The 14,219-nt window shown below is 38.2% G+C and overlaps 1 protein-coding gene across 1 annotated transcript in view; it reads right to left on the reverse strand.

The window, feature by feature from the left end:
* The window catches only part of CFAP54 (cilia and flagella associated protein 54), a 301,384-nt gene that overhangs the window by 126,163 nt on the left and 161,002 nt on the right, over positions 1–14,219 (reverse strand). Inside the window, exons 40-43 of the mRNA XM_012814149.2 lie at positions 8,900–9,052; positions 5,137–5,224; positions 4,629–4,838; positions 1,815–1,881 (exon numbers count right to left, since the gene is read on the reverse strand). Coding sequence (XP_012669603.2) covers positions 1,815–1,881; positions 4,629–4,838; positions 5,137–5,224; positions 8,900–9,052 — 518 coding nt within the window. The remainder of the gene's footprint in view (positions 1–1,814; positions 1,882–4,628; positions 4,839–5,136; positions 5,225–8,899; positions 9,053–14,219) is intronic.

The following is a 14,219-nucleotide window of genomic DNA, read 5'->3' on the forward strand; positions in this document are numbered from 1 at the left end:
GTATATTACTTTCCAAAGTGCTCAGTGCATGCCTAGCACACTATGCTCTGAAATAAACGGTACTTATCATTTATATTATCATCATTATAGGTTCCAAGTGCTTTTATCACTCAAGAGGGGCTTTTTAAATTCCACAGTAGTTGGATACTTACTATTTTCAAAGAAATTGTCATTACATTAAATTATCATTTGTTGAGGGCCATTTTTATGTTGAGCACTGCTAGTAAATTCTTCATAAACATTATCTCATTTAATGTTCATTTAACTCGTCCTTACGAGAAAGGATTACTATCTCACATTGGATATAATTGAGGCTTAAACAATTAACTTACCTGAGGTCACACAGCTAATGATGACAAAAGAAGATTCAAAGTTGTATCTACTTAACTCAAAAATCTATGTTCTTTCCACTATACCCAGTTATAAGTAGAGGAAATGACAACTTATTTTAGAAGTCTAAATCTGACAGAGGTTAAGTCCAAACTTATAACATCTACTTAACTCAAAAAATCTATGCTCTTTCCACTATACCCAGCTTTAAATAAGGAAATAACAGCTTATTTTAGAAGTCTAAATCTGACAGAGGTTAAGTCCAAACCTGTAACTGCATTAACTGAAAACATGATTCATGTAAGTTGATCAATAATTCTTGGGTAATTTATATGATTAACATTATACTAGATAGATATTGTGGAGACAAGATGAATAGACAAAACTAAATTTTATGATACATTCAGGAGTACTTCCTTTGTTATCTTAGTAATTAATATTTCCTATTGACAAATGCAGTATAAACTTATTTTAATATATATATCAGGAGCTTCAGTCATATTGCTTATTATAATTATGAAGCATCCTACTTTAAAATATTATTCAGTTGTTGAAATTTTCAATTTCACAAATTTGATTTAAAATCATAAAAATAATTTACAGGCTTTTTAAATATATCCCACCAGCTAATTTTTTTTTCAGGTGTGGTATCACTTAAGAAATTGTGTGCACACTGTGCAAAAAGTTAAATACAATTTTTAAATCATATTTTTAATAAAATATAAATAGCATTATCTTTAAGAACAAGGAGAATCAGAAAGTGAAATGCAATGCAGAGTCAGATTGCCGCTTCCAGTTCTTCCTTTGAAGCATAAGCAAGAGGCGTAGGAACATAAAGAAATTGAAAAGTCTGGCCTTACATAAAGAGAATCCCTTCCCCAGGAACTCAACTATTTAGATTTCATAAGCTATCAGACTCCTCTGATGCACAGAATAAGGGTGTCTATCCTTCAAAGTGAGGAGAACCTTGAGTAGACTGCAAAGGCCCCTGGCTACCTCTCCGCATCTCAAAATGTCTTGTATCTCAGATAAAAGCTCCTTTCTTCTTGAGTGAAGTCAAACCAAAACCATGAGAACTGTAAATACACCTCTTCTGTAGTCTTCAACTTACTTTTCACCTTCATTATAAGATATATTTTATATGCTGTAACCAAGCAAAACTTAATTTAGAGCTGAGGTAACCTGAGGCAACTGTTCAGAGTCCGACAGACTGGCTTCACATTCCTTACCAGCATCGTGATCTTACGAGGGAACGCAGACTCAGTTTCTCTACCTGTGAAACTCCCTCTGCTGTAGTCTACAGGAGGAAACTAACTCTGCTGAATATTACAGGTAAAAGGGGTCAGCCAGCCAAAGACAGACAGGCTTGTGATACTTAGTCAAGGCTCATGCTGTTTTCCTCCTACCTGTGAGTTTTATGAATATGACAAACTACTGTACTTTTTTTCACTGACTGAATGTATGCTTTAGAAAAACATAGTTACCTGAAAGAGTAAGGCAGACAAAATGCAACAGTTGATTCTTTTGCTAACATTCAATGTCTGAATAAATCTAAATAAGCATAAGAAAAATAAAGTAATTAGCAGACAATTTTCCAAAAATATTCTGATATCAATGTGTCCATAGACACATATCTAGAATTTTTAAAATACAAGAAAAATGTAAGAAAATATAAAGAAGAAACTTTAAAAATCTACCCATAATCCTTCAAACTAAACACAATTACTAGCAACAATTCCTTCTATGTAGTTTTATACACATAGGAACACATACAAATGCATATATTAACACTAGAATTATGCAGTATATACTATTTTATAAACAAATTTGCCACTCACAGACATAATGAACTATATCATAATTTTTAAGAACTTTAATATTTTATCATATGAATGTATCATAATATAAAAATAACAATCTACATTTCAGTTTTTTCCAATGCAGAGGTAAACAATTATACCTGCATTTTTCAGCACTTATCCCATAAGTTCCACTGGAGGGAGGTATAAAATTAAAGGTTTTGATGAGTATGGTTCAACAATTCCACCAAAAAATTGAAGTAATGAATTTCCTTTCTATCTGTGTATTATGGAGCCATTCACATTAAGTATCTCCAGAAAAGGTCAATGTCTCTTCATTTACTACTGTCTTATTTTATGTCCCTTAGAAGAGTTTGAGCTTTTTTTAATGTGGGTCTTAAAATTCACATTTGCATCTATGAGCTGCATTACTCCCTAAGCCTTACTTAAATAAAGCCAGTCAGCTTCACTCTATTAATGACAATGCCTATCTGAGTTCAGCTTCTCTGTGTGGGTGTGGAAGTGTGGTATTATTCAGTGGGGAGAAGGTTCCTCTGCTCATGGAGTTCAGGAAAACAGCTAAAGCCCTTGTAGAATCACATCTCCTGTGGAAGTCAGAATTGCAGCTGGGCAACCAGGAAATGCCTTTCTGCTCATTGAAAACCACTAGGTAATAATTCCAGAGGCTCAGAGAAACAAGAGCTCAGGAGTGTGGTGGCCGTTCCTTTCCAAGCTAGGAGCCTTCCTTGGCTTTTATACTCCCCACTGCCAAGCTCTGCCAAGTCATTAGCTCAGACTTCTTTGCAGAGTGTATGTGTCTAAGGATGAGCTCTATCCCAAGAATGCAAAAGATCAAACTTGATAGAGGTTTAAATCTTTGATGTTTAATCTTTTCAAAGTGGTACTTTCTTACGTCCCCTGCCCAAAGATGGTAATTTTCTGAAAACAATGTGATTACTAGCCAGGAAGACTTAATTTTTTTAAATTTAATCTCTAGCTCTAAACACTAGGCTGGCCCCTCCCTACACACACACCCTACAGGTAAGCTAAAGAAATAACGGAGAGGTGAAGGAAACTTATACTTCCACTCCCACCATACTTTATAATTTTTTATGGTAATTAAATTTTTGAGTGCTGGCTACTTATGAACCGTTGTTACAGACATTCACATATGTTATGTGAGGTAGACTGAACAATGCCCCCCCCAAATATTTATTTCCTAATCCCCAGAACCTATGAATATGTGACTCTGCAAGGCAAAAAAAGACTCTGCAGGTATGACTAAATTAAGGATCTTGCAATGGGGAAGATTATATGTCATTATATGACAATGGTCCTTATAAGAGAAAGGCAGGAGGGTCAGAATCAGAGAAAGAGATGTAAGGATGGAAGCAGAAGGGAGAGGCAGAGGGCAGGAAGGGGGGTAGGGGAGGGAAAGAGAAAAAGAGAGGGGGAAAAAAAGAAAGAGAGGAAGGTACTGTTAGTCTTGAAGACAGAAGACAGGGCCATGAGCTGAGACATGAGGGAGGCCCCTCAAAGATAGAGAAGACAAGGAATGGATTCTTCCCTGGAGCATCCCAAGGAGCACAACCCCACTGACACATTGATTTTAGAACTTCTGAGACAATAAATTTGTGTTATGTAAGCCATTGAGTTTGTGGCAATTTTTTGCAGTAAGCAATAGGACATGAATACAGTGTGTAACAGGCCAAATTGTATCCCCTAAAAATTTGTGTGTTAAAGTCTTAACCTCCACTAAACTCAATGTGACTATACTTGGAGACAGTCTTGAAAGAGGAAATTAAGTTCAAATGATGTCATGGGGTGGGCCCTTATCCATGTTCTTACAAGAAGAGGAGATTATGACATTGACATGTACAAGGGAAGGCTGTGTGAGAAGACAGCCATCTTCAAGAGAAGCCTCAGAGGAAAACCAGTCAAGCCCGAGATCTCAGACTTCCAGCCTCCAGAATTACAAGATCAGTTTTCTGTGGTTTAGGCCACCATGTTATGGTACTTTGTTATGGCTGCCCAGCAAACAGATTCAGTATGTCATGTAATTCTTAACCACTTTGGCATACAGATGAGGTAAGGCTCAGAGAGAACACAGATCTTGCCAAGAGGCATGGGTTACAAGGACTAGGACCCTCTTGAATTAGGCCCACATTAGCCCACCTCTACACTATTGTTCTTGTTCCCATGCCAGCTGTTCCTTCACTCTTTGTGCGTTCAACAAGTAGCTATTGAACTTCCAGGTCAGGCACTTGACTTCCATCAGCAAATAAAGCAAATACTTGTGCCCATGTAGTGCTCCTTTTTTGGGAGATGGGAGGTGTTACATGAAGAGGAGATGATCGTAAACACTAAACATCACATATATGTGAACTTCACAGCCCTGTATGATATGAATGTAACTATCCAAGAACCCAGGTGCCTCTCCAGGGCACCCACAAAGGAAGCCAGTAGCTGTGATCTGCATCATTCCAACCTCACACTCACTGTGCTATCTTTGCTGATATGACTGCTCCCTGCAAACACCCCCAAATGCCAAGTCTGGACAGAAACTCCTCACTGTAGTCTTGGAAGCTGGGAGGTGAAGAGCCATTGGTGGCATTGGTGGGTGATGTGCCAAGCTCTTTCCATGTGTATAGCACATCTGGCTTTCTGAATAGGCCATCAAGAGCTTGACACCAACACTTAAAAGCAGCCCTGAAACAGAAACAGAGCACCAATCAGGCAGTGGATTTTTGGAGACCTGTTAGTAAATATGTCTTCCAAAAGGCAAAGCAAGTACACTGTAGAAACATACTGACTGACCCAAGAGAGAACAAATCTATCCGTTCATTGCTCATAATGGTTTCTCTCAGGTCACATCTGATGCACAAGACAGAGCATTGTAGCATCATTGAAGCATTAAAATGTGTGAAAGATAATATTTTTACACAATAATTAAAACTTCTTTCTAACAAACAAGTTTCCCTTGTTCTACTGACTCCTAAAAACCTACCTTTTCTTTTCTGCGAAGAGGAGAAGACTCCCAAGAGAATGCAGTGCCTGAACTTTAAGACTTCTTTGATTGCTGGCTTGAAGAACATCTATATTTTTAATCAAGTAAAAGAACAAATGTCAGTTCTTGGAAAAATATTTTCCTTATGTTTGCAAGAGTATTTTCAACTGCATTATTCCTTAACCGTGTAGATTACTAGAAGTCAACTTCAAGTTAAGAGTGCCTTCAAATGTCACACGCTGTATATATGCAGAGAGCAAGCAACCCATGCTCTGTTTGAACACAGAGGACTGAGAGAGTGGATCTAACAGGTGGTAATAAGGAGGCTTCATGAGAAAGCAGAATAAAAGGCAGGCAGGGAGAGATGGTGGAGAGAAGCTCAGAAAAGACATGTGAGGGGGAGAAAAGGATGGGTCTGTATGTAAATGATGGGTGTGACTGCAGCATGGTTTTCTGGAGACGGGGAACTGGGAGTATGAAGAGAGTAGTACTGGTCAGATTGGTGGAGGCCTTGAATGGCAAGTGGAGACATATGGATGTCATCCCATAGCTGATGGGGAGTTTCAAAGGGTTTATTTTTTAGCAGAAATGTGACAAGATTACAGCATATCAGATGGTTCCTTTTACCTAAATGCAAAAAAAAAAAAAAAAAAATCCTTAGTATCACATGAATTTTTCTTTGTTTTTCTAATAAATGCATGGGTTCAGGAATGTATTGCAAAAAAACCCAACTGACACGGGAGTGGTTTCTAATGAGGGCAGTGATGTCCCCTAGAGGGTATGTTAGAAATACAGGGCATCTCCTGGTAATTCATAAGTTGATACCAAGGATACCAGATGGCCTGCAAGGCATGGAAGCTTCCTCCACAGTGAAGGAAAAGATAAGAAACCTGTTTATAACTAACTGAGTCTAACTTCTAACTTCATTTACACATAAAAAGAGCATTTTTGCATGATTTCTAAAGGCCCTGAGCTTTCCAGAAATGCAGTTACTCTAATACTTTCTTATGTTCAGAACTTTACCAAGATTTATTTGCCATTTTAGAAAATCATGCCACAAAACTTAACAATGCTGACAGCACTATGGTCACCAATACAATACTGTATCAGTTTGTATTGTAACTGTGATATTCATGGTGATTCTATATTCTAAACATAAGCATTTGGCTACTTTTTTATATCTTCTAATGCCTAGGCTTTACAAACTAACATACAGATTTCTTTATTATAAAGTGATTTTGTTTTATTTATCCTCTATTTTGTATTTTGGCTTCATAGTGATTCTTTTTTCAAAATAATAAGTGTAAGAAGAATATGTTAAGTATAAACTTTATTTTAGGATGTAAAATGGAAATTATAAAATGTCTCTTAGGGAAAAGGGGTACACTGGGTCTATAACGTGCATCGAGAACATAACACTGAATTTGTAGATAAGGCAAATCAAGGGGAAAGACAAGTAAAATGGAATCAGCTAGAACCAGAGCAACAGAGCATTGTCCCTAACCCCATAGGGATTTATGTTCCTGTTAAACAGGGATAGACAAAGGGTGGTCTAGACTCTCTCAGTGGTGACAGCCAGGGTAGGAGAGAGGGTACCGGAGGGACTGGAAGCATCTTCTGTCTCCAGACTGTTCTGTCACTGCCTACAAGTGTCTGACGAATCGACTCTGCATTCAAGCTCTGACAACTACCCTTAAAGGTAGCATTTCAGGACCACATACAATCTCAACACTAATGTAGAAGATAATATTGAAAACACAATGGACAGATCTTACCGATAGTTTGGTAATAAGAAGAAATCACAAGTCCAAGTTGTGAATAGGGAAGTTTGTTGTTCTCCACTGAGCTAGAAACTCTGAATTGCTCCTGAGAAAAGTCAGGGGGTGTAGACGTAAGAATTGCTTCCGTCCCCAGGGAAAATTCCACCTTTGCAGGAGTCAATTTGGAAGTGTTTGCTCTTCCTTTCTCTCCTAAATTCATGAAAAATAATAATAAAAATAATACTAATAAAGTAATTTAAAGTGAAGGAAGAAGGGAAATTGGTAGGGAATATAAAGGGAGAAGAAATAGAAAGGGAGTGGGCAAGATTCTGTACATAGCTGAGACTTATTTGCCATTTGAGGGACATGATTTCCTTATCTCAGCATCCAGGGTCATTTCTAAAGCTCCCAGGTGGGTATGGACAAGCTCAATGTCCATGCTATTTCATTAAGAGCACTACAGAGGGACAGTCAGCCAGAAAGCCAATGTTAAGATGATGCTTTTGCTTCTCTGGGACTGGTGAGTTTGCCTTTTTAAAATAGTTTCCAACAGTAAGATGTTAGTTTGCCTCTGGGGCAGAAACCTCTGGGATAGCAGTGATACTTGGGTAGTTCTGGCCTGAGACAGAAAGAAATGGGAAAGAACCTGTCTCTTTATAAGATGAGAGAACACAGAGGGAAAAAAAGAAAAAATATCCTAGGGGAAGTACACAGTCAAAAGCAACAGAGAGAGAAGCTAATATGCATTTTGAAGTCTACAGCCAGAGGACTAGAGCTACTGAGAATGCTGAGAATGTTTTGGTCCAAGCTAAGATTCAGAGTGAACTGGTGTAAACCTTCTTAGGAATTGCATTTTTTTTTTTTTAATTCATGCCCTTTCCCAGTGTTAACATAAGGAGTAACCGAAAGAAGGTTAACATGATGTGGAGGGTTAATTTTACATAATGTGGGTCTGAAGACAATATAACCCAAAACTATGGATACTTATCTTAGAAAGTGCTTTTTTTTCCCCCCTAAGATGTGGGAGATGGCAACAACTATAACAAATAAATAAATAAATAAATATGTAAACACATAAACAGAACTCTGCCAGTGGTTATAAAAATAAAATTGGTCAAATTTTTAAAATATCAGTTGAGTAGAAATTAGCATCTTAATTATATATAAATTTAAATCTACTTTTAATAATTTTATAATTACTTTAAGTTTATTTAAGTCTATTATGTAAGTTTATTCTTATTATTGGGATAAATATGAACAGCAAGGATCATTAATACATATTAGGATTTTAAAAATTTTTAAATAACCTAAGTATAGCTAATTCAGAATTTTTCCCTAAACTAAATTTGAATGAGTTCTCCTTCTCTAGGATGGCACCACTTAATCGTTCAAAGCCCTGCTTTTGTTGAGTTCACAAACTGGTAATGCTGAGAAGGAAGAAAACAAAGAAATATTACACTTAAATGTAATGCAATTTAGTTTTAAGCTAAAAGGAAAATCCCTAAGATCAAAATCTATGGTATTAATAAGAAATCTTATTGATGCTTATTTTTAAATGTATCCATTTCTTTGATGCTGATAAAGAAGTATTTTGGTAAAAGGTTTTATTTAATCCAGTATGACTCAGTCCATCTACTTATGAAAGTAAAAAAATGCCCACAGCATCATACCTGCAAAGAAAATTATATGCATATAAATGTAGAATCAAAAAATTAATGAATATTGTTTTCATATCTCCTATATCGAGGGATTTTGTTTTCATATCTACTGTAGTCAGGGGATTTTGCTAGTTTTACACAAAGCATAAAAGTAGGTGAGTGAGAAAGTATCTTGGTTAAAGTGTAGGGAGAATGTGAGACCCACTAGACAAGGAGAAGAGAGTGGAAGATGTCAGGAAGTATGCACGTGGGTGGGGAGGGGAGATCATGAGGGTGGGACAGGGACCATTCCAGGGTGGTAACACACAGAAATAAAGATTCAGGGATACAGAACAGGCATTTTACCTTGTGTCTGTGCAAGAAACAATAAAAGCAACTTTCTGCTGTGTCGCACTAATCTGTTATAATATTTGGATTTTTCCAGGGTCTCCCTAAAACATCTCAAGGTGTCTGACACATCCACGGGCACGCAGACAAGCTGTTTGGCTCGGGTGTATTCTGAAAGAAAAGGGAAGAGGAACGTGGGGGATGAAATGCTGCACCAATCCAAGCTCATAGCAAGCAAGTTTCTAATTCAGAGAATTTCTTGGTCTCGATCTAAAGCTGCTAAATTCAAAGCTCCCAGATCTGTAGCAGGTGTTTCAACATTCGGATCAATTTTTTTTTTTAAGCTTTGGTATGTTTGAAAGTTCCTTTAAAAAAAAAATCTTAAAAAACTTTTGTTTCTTATGAAATGCAAATAACTTTAGATCTTGCCAATTTTCCTTATGAAGTCTCCTACTTTTTCTTTTGCTGATCATAAAAAATGAAATAATCTACTCCTTTTCAGAAACCTCTTCAAAGCAAAGGTATCTCGAGAAAGAGCCGAAAGGAAGAAACAAAGAAGCCTGGAGATGGGCAAGTGCTCTCTGAAGGGAAGGCAAAGACAGTTTCCTAACACTGGAGGGTGGGGTGGGAGGGCTGTGTGTGCATATGAAACTGACTGACTGTTTGAGAAGTGCCTGGAAAGAGGAGCTGGTGGGGCAGAGTTGCTGCCAGGTTTCTGGAGAGGAAGTGATGGTCCTGGGAAGTAGGCTACAGATTTCCTGCATACCCTATGAAAAACAGGCCCAGGAGAGAGAAAAATCACAGCTTACAGGATTGGAAGACAGAGGAATTTATTCCACAATAGGTTGGACCAGTGGAATACCCCCCCCCTCAAAATTTAAGGTCTTGGTAACATAGCAATTTATAGGCTAATAAAGACGTAAGGGATGTTCAACATTTTTTTCTTTTCTGCCACACATTGGGCCACACATTAAATACCAATGAAAGCTGATGAGGAAAAAACAAAAAAGAAAAATGTCCATGCATATTTTTCACAATATCGGAAACCACAGATAAGCAGAACATTCCTCAAATAATCTGCATGCAGCTCATGGGCTGCAGGTTAGACACCCCTGCAAACAAGTCAAGAAGCATGATCTTTGCCCGCAAGAAGTTCACAATCTAGTCATATTTTCAGGGAGTATTTGGTAAAATGAGGGAAAGATGGGGAAAGAGATTAGCATAGGCAGGAAAGGGTGAGCAAGAAAGACTTTGTCAAAGAGGAGATATACCAGCTGTGTCTTGGGTTACAAAAAAATTTAGGAAGAAAGAGGCAAGGGGATTTAGATAAGTAGAATGAGAATAGAAATAGAAAAAAATTACTTAGGACTTTCACTATGTTAGGAACTCTTCTACATAATTTACTGTGATTGTCTCATTGAAACCTAAAAACCAAGAGGTATATACCATTATTATCTTCTTTTCACAAACGAGAAAAACAAGATTTCCCTTAGGGGCCAGAACTAGGTCGTGCAAACAGACGTAGAGGAACAGTAGCAAGGGCGGTAAGTTCAGGGGGCAAAGAAATAATACACAGCCAGTCCTGGTGAACAAAGTTTGCAGCAGGCCTGGTGAACAGAGCTTGCAGGAGTCCTGAGCCTCACTGAGTAACTGGGATTCATCCTCTCTAATGCAGAGCTCAGGAAAAGTTTTGACAGAAAGACTCCATCTAAGATTGGCAGGACTCTGACAGAAAGAGGTCATTATTTTAGAAAGAGTTAGCAAGAGTTGTATTCACAACAGGCCATGATAGAAATAGGCTGGTGGCTGATAAATTAGGCCACAACAACACAGATACTATGCAAGTCAACTCAACTAATGTTGGTGGCCATGGAAATGAGGAGAGAATACAGGGAACATTCTCATATTAGAAGCAACAGGAGTGATTAACTGGCTATGTGGTGAAAAAGAAAGGGGGAGAGTCACTTCTCCTATTTTTCAGTTTTCAGGATCTCTGACTTGCTTTCCACCTCACTGAAAAAAAAAAAAACACGAAGAAGCAATCCAAGAGCACCCCTCCCCCACACCTCTAGCACCTCTAGGCCATCATTCCTGCAATTCCCTTCTATCTCCAAATCAAGGTTATCCCTTCTGGAGAACCATTCCTAGTAACACAACTCATTTCCAGCTTAAAAAACAAACAAACAAACAAAAAACCTCTCTCCTGACCCTACTCACTCCCCAAGCTAGTCCTATTTCCCTGCTCCACTTCACACCAAAGTGCCTCAAAAAATTGTCCGTATCCATAATTTCCCATTCTCTTGTGAACCTACTTAAATCCCTTCTCTGCCTTAAAGGTCCTTCTCCAACCTCTTCAATCACCCCGCCTTGGTCCCCTTTGATAATTCACTCCATCAATTCAAGTTCTTAGCTTTAGAGCCCCCAGGGATCTGTCTGTAGACTGCCTGTCTTTTCTTAATTTGCACTTACTGCCTTACTTCTCTTACTTTCGTGATTTTAAATAATACTCATGCATTCATGGCTCCCAAGTTTATGTCTCTGACCCCAAATCTTGAAATTCACACCTATCTTCCCAATGCTCTATCTACTGTACAATGTGCACAGTAGACAGCTGAAATATAACACACCCTAACCTCATTTCTGAGTCTTCCCCTCAAACCTGCTTCTCCCCTTGTCTTTTTCCATCTTCTTAAAGGATGCCTCCCTTTTTCCAACTGCTCAGAATGAAAGTCAGAATCATCTTTTACTCCTTTTCTTCTCTCGTGCCTCAAATCAAACCCACAACAAATCCTGCCAGCCCTCCCTTCAGAAGACGGCCAGGACCTCACCACTTCTCAACAACTTCCCTCTCCACGGCTCCTCGCATGATGTTCCAAGGCCTCTCAGTTATAGCAAAGGCCCTTTACCATGGCAGAAAGCTTCTGGGAGTCTCTTTTATAAGCACACTAATACCATTCATGAAGGCTGTACCTCACGACCTAAATTACCTCACAGACACCGGGGGTCAGGATTTCAACATATAAGTTTGGGAAGCCACGAATATTCAGATACTGGCAAGCAAAAGAAAAGGAGCAAGGCTAGAAGCCCCCACATATTAATAATTTGAGATACCGTTTCTAGACCTTATTGAGTTTTAAATATCTGTTAAAATTTGGCTAATAATGGACCTCCCTGCTCCCTGAGTTCCCGAGGACTTCAGGTTTCTTCCCTTATTAACTTTTCTCAGAATTACTCCCATCCTATTCTCAGAGCACCCCTGTGCCCAAATTGGGGATCACTAGTGGGTTACTGTCTAACCTGTGTATGAAACTGTTTAGCCGGTTCTGTCAGGGAGTAAGCATTCTATAGATTCAGGTTCACATTATTACTGCTAATAATATATTTTTAAAATACTTATTGAGCACTCACAAGTTCTAGGCACTGTGCAGGCATGGAAGAGATATAAGGGACCAAAATTAACATAGTCCCTGCTCTCACAAAGCTTACATTCTAGAATAAAATCTGAAAAAAAAATGCTTATAGTAAAAAATAGTCTGAATAAAATCATCCCACTACTTTTTAACCAAATATCTGCTCATAAATAATTCCTCTTTGTGTTTTTCCTATATTATATTGCACTTTATTTCCTTTCTAAAAGCCCTGGCATACATTTTCACTTGTCTCATTAGGGCTCGGTGCTGGTGCTGTGGCTGTCTACATGAGATAAATGACACAAAGCAATAAGGAAATATTATTCTCCTCAGAAGCTTTATCCTGACAGCTCTGTCTCAAGGGGGTTCCTCCCTGAACACTCCCATGGATAATTTAAGAAGCTATTCCAAAGGCACTAATAGGTTCAATCATTTGAAATGGGTAAGACAGAGAAGTCCAGAGCAAAAAATGAAAAACATGACCATGTCTTTCCCTGTACCAAGGTAAAAATGAGAACTGAAACGTCAGTATCTCCAGAGAGATGGGTCTACCAAGGAAAGATCCTACAGTTGGTCACATCAATGCAAACACCCAGAGGCACTAATAAAACACCTCTGCCAAGGGGTGAAAATTCCAAAACACCTGAGGACTGAATAACCCTATCAGAAAACTTACATACCAATAAGGCCATAAGTCTACAAAGAGATCCCAGACAGTGCAAAAACCACAGTAAAAGGCATTTCCATAAAGTTACTCCCCCACAGAGCTTAACAAGCAGGCAAGTTACTCATCCATACAAGAATGATCTATAAAGTGAGGTATTCTCACTTCTCCAAACCCTACAGAGACTATACCAAATTACATATGCATTATTAAATAGTTGAAAGGAGAATAGGATACTGTTAAATAATGAGTATACCAAATGTTCCCAGGCACTGGAGCATAGCAGTATCTGTTCAGCAGAATTAGATGTATCAAGCTTTTCCACCAAATGTTGTTATGCCAAAAGAAATCTATGATGTTCTAAAGCAGCAATCTGGTGTGGAAACCATCAGGAGTATACTCAGTCTTTAAAAAAAAAAAAATTGCAAACATCTCATGGTGACATACACAGGACCCAACATGCTTATAAACATGTTAAGGATCTGAATTTAGTACACTGAAAAAAATTTAGCAGCCTAAAAGTTTGCTGAATAAACCCAAAAGCAAGGGCCAGAGGTGATTCTAAGTAACAGAGGTCCTAGAATCTTGTAAAGAGCTACAGTTTGGACACTAAGCTTTTAATGATAGTGATTCAATGCAAAACTTACAATTAGTATACAGGATTACCTAAAAAATACCATATCGCCATAGCAAGTCAGAATAAAATATCTGCCTCCCATGATTGCTGAAATACAGCAAATTTTTTTCTTGAGTGCTCTGAAAGAGGGCAGTGGAGAATAGGCCTACAAGCTCAATGAAGCCTTCGTGGGTGGAGCAGTTAGACAGGCCAGGTTTGAATCATAGTCTCACTGCTTAACAGTAACATTTCATTTTCTCATCTGTAATGCAAGAACAACAACATCTACCTCCTAAGACCGTACAAATTAAAGAAGCTAAAGATAGTTCTGCTTCCATAAGCCATTATTGCCATTAAAATGTTATTTAAATTTACCCTATTTGAATATTCTTGCTCTAATCATTCACTGTTCAAACTGGCTGTGCTTCCACCACTGTTGGGAATCACTCCAAAGGGTCACTGCCATTCTGCTGGACCTGACTCCCCTCTGTCTCATCACCACCCTCTTGCCTTTTCTGATATATTGCATCCATCACCAATAAGCACCTCCTGGTACACTCGTCTAGAATGTTGCTAACTATGTTCTTCTTATCTCTGTTTAGGATGGAAGAGATAACATAAATCACACTGAGTATGGATCCAAAAACA

This window comes from Otolemur garnettii, unplaced genomic scaffold, assembly GCF_000181295.1.
Source record: "Otolemur garnettii isolate 467f Iridium unplaced genomic scaffold, OtoGar3 scaffold00007, whole genome shotgun sequence".
Taxonomy (NCBI): domain Eukaryota; kingdom Metazoa; phylum Chordata; class Mammalia; order Primates; family Galagidae; genus Otolemur; species Otolemur garnettii.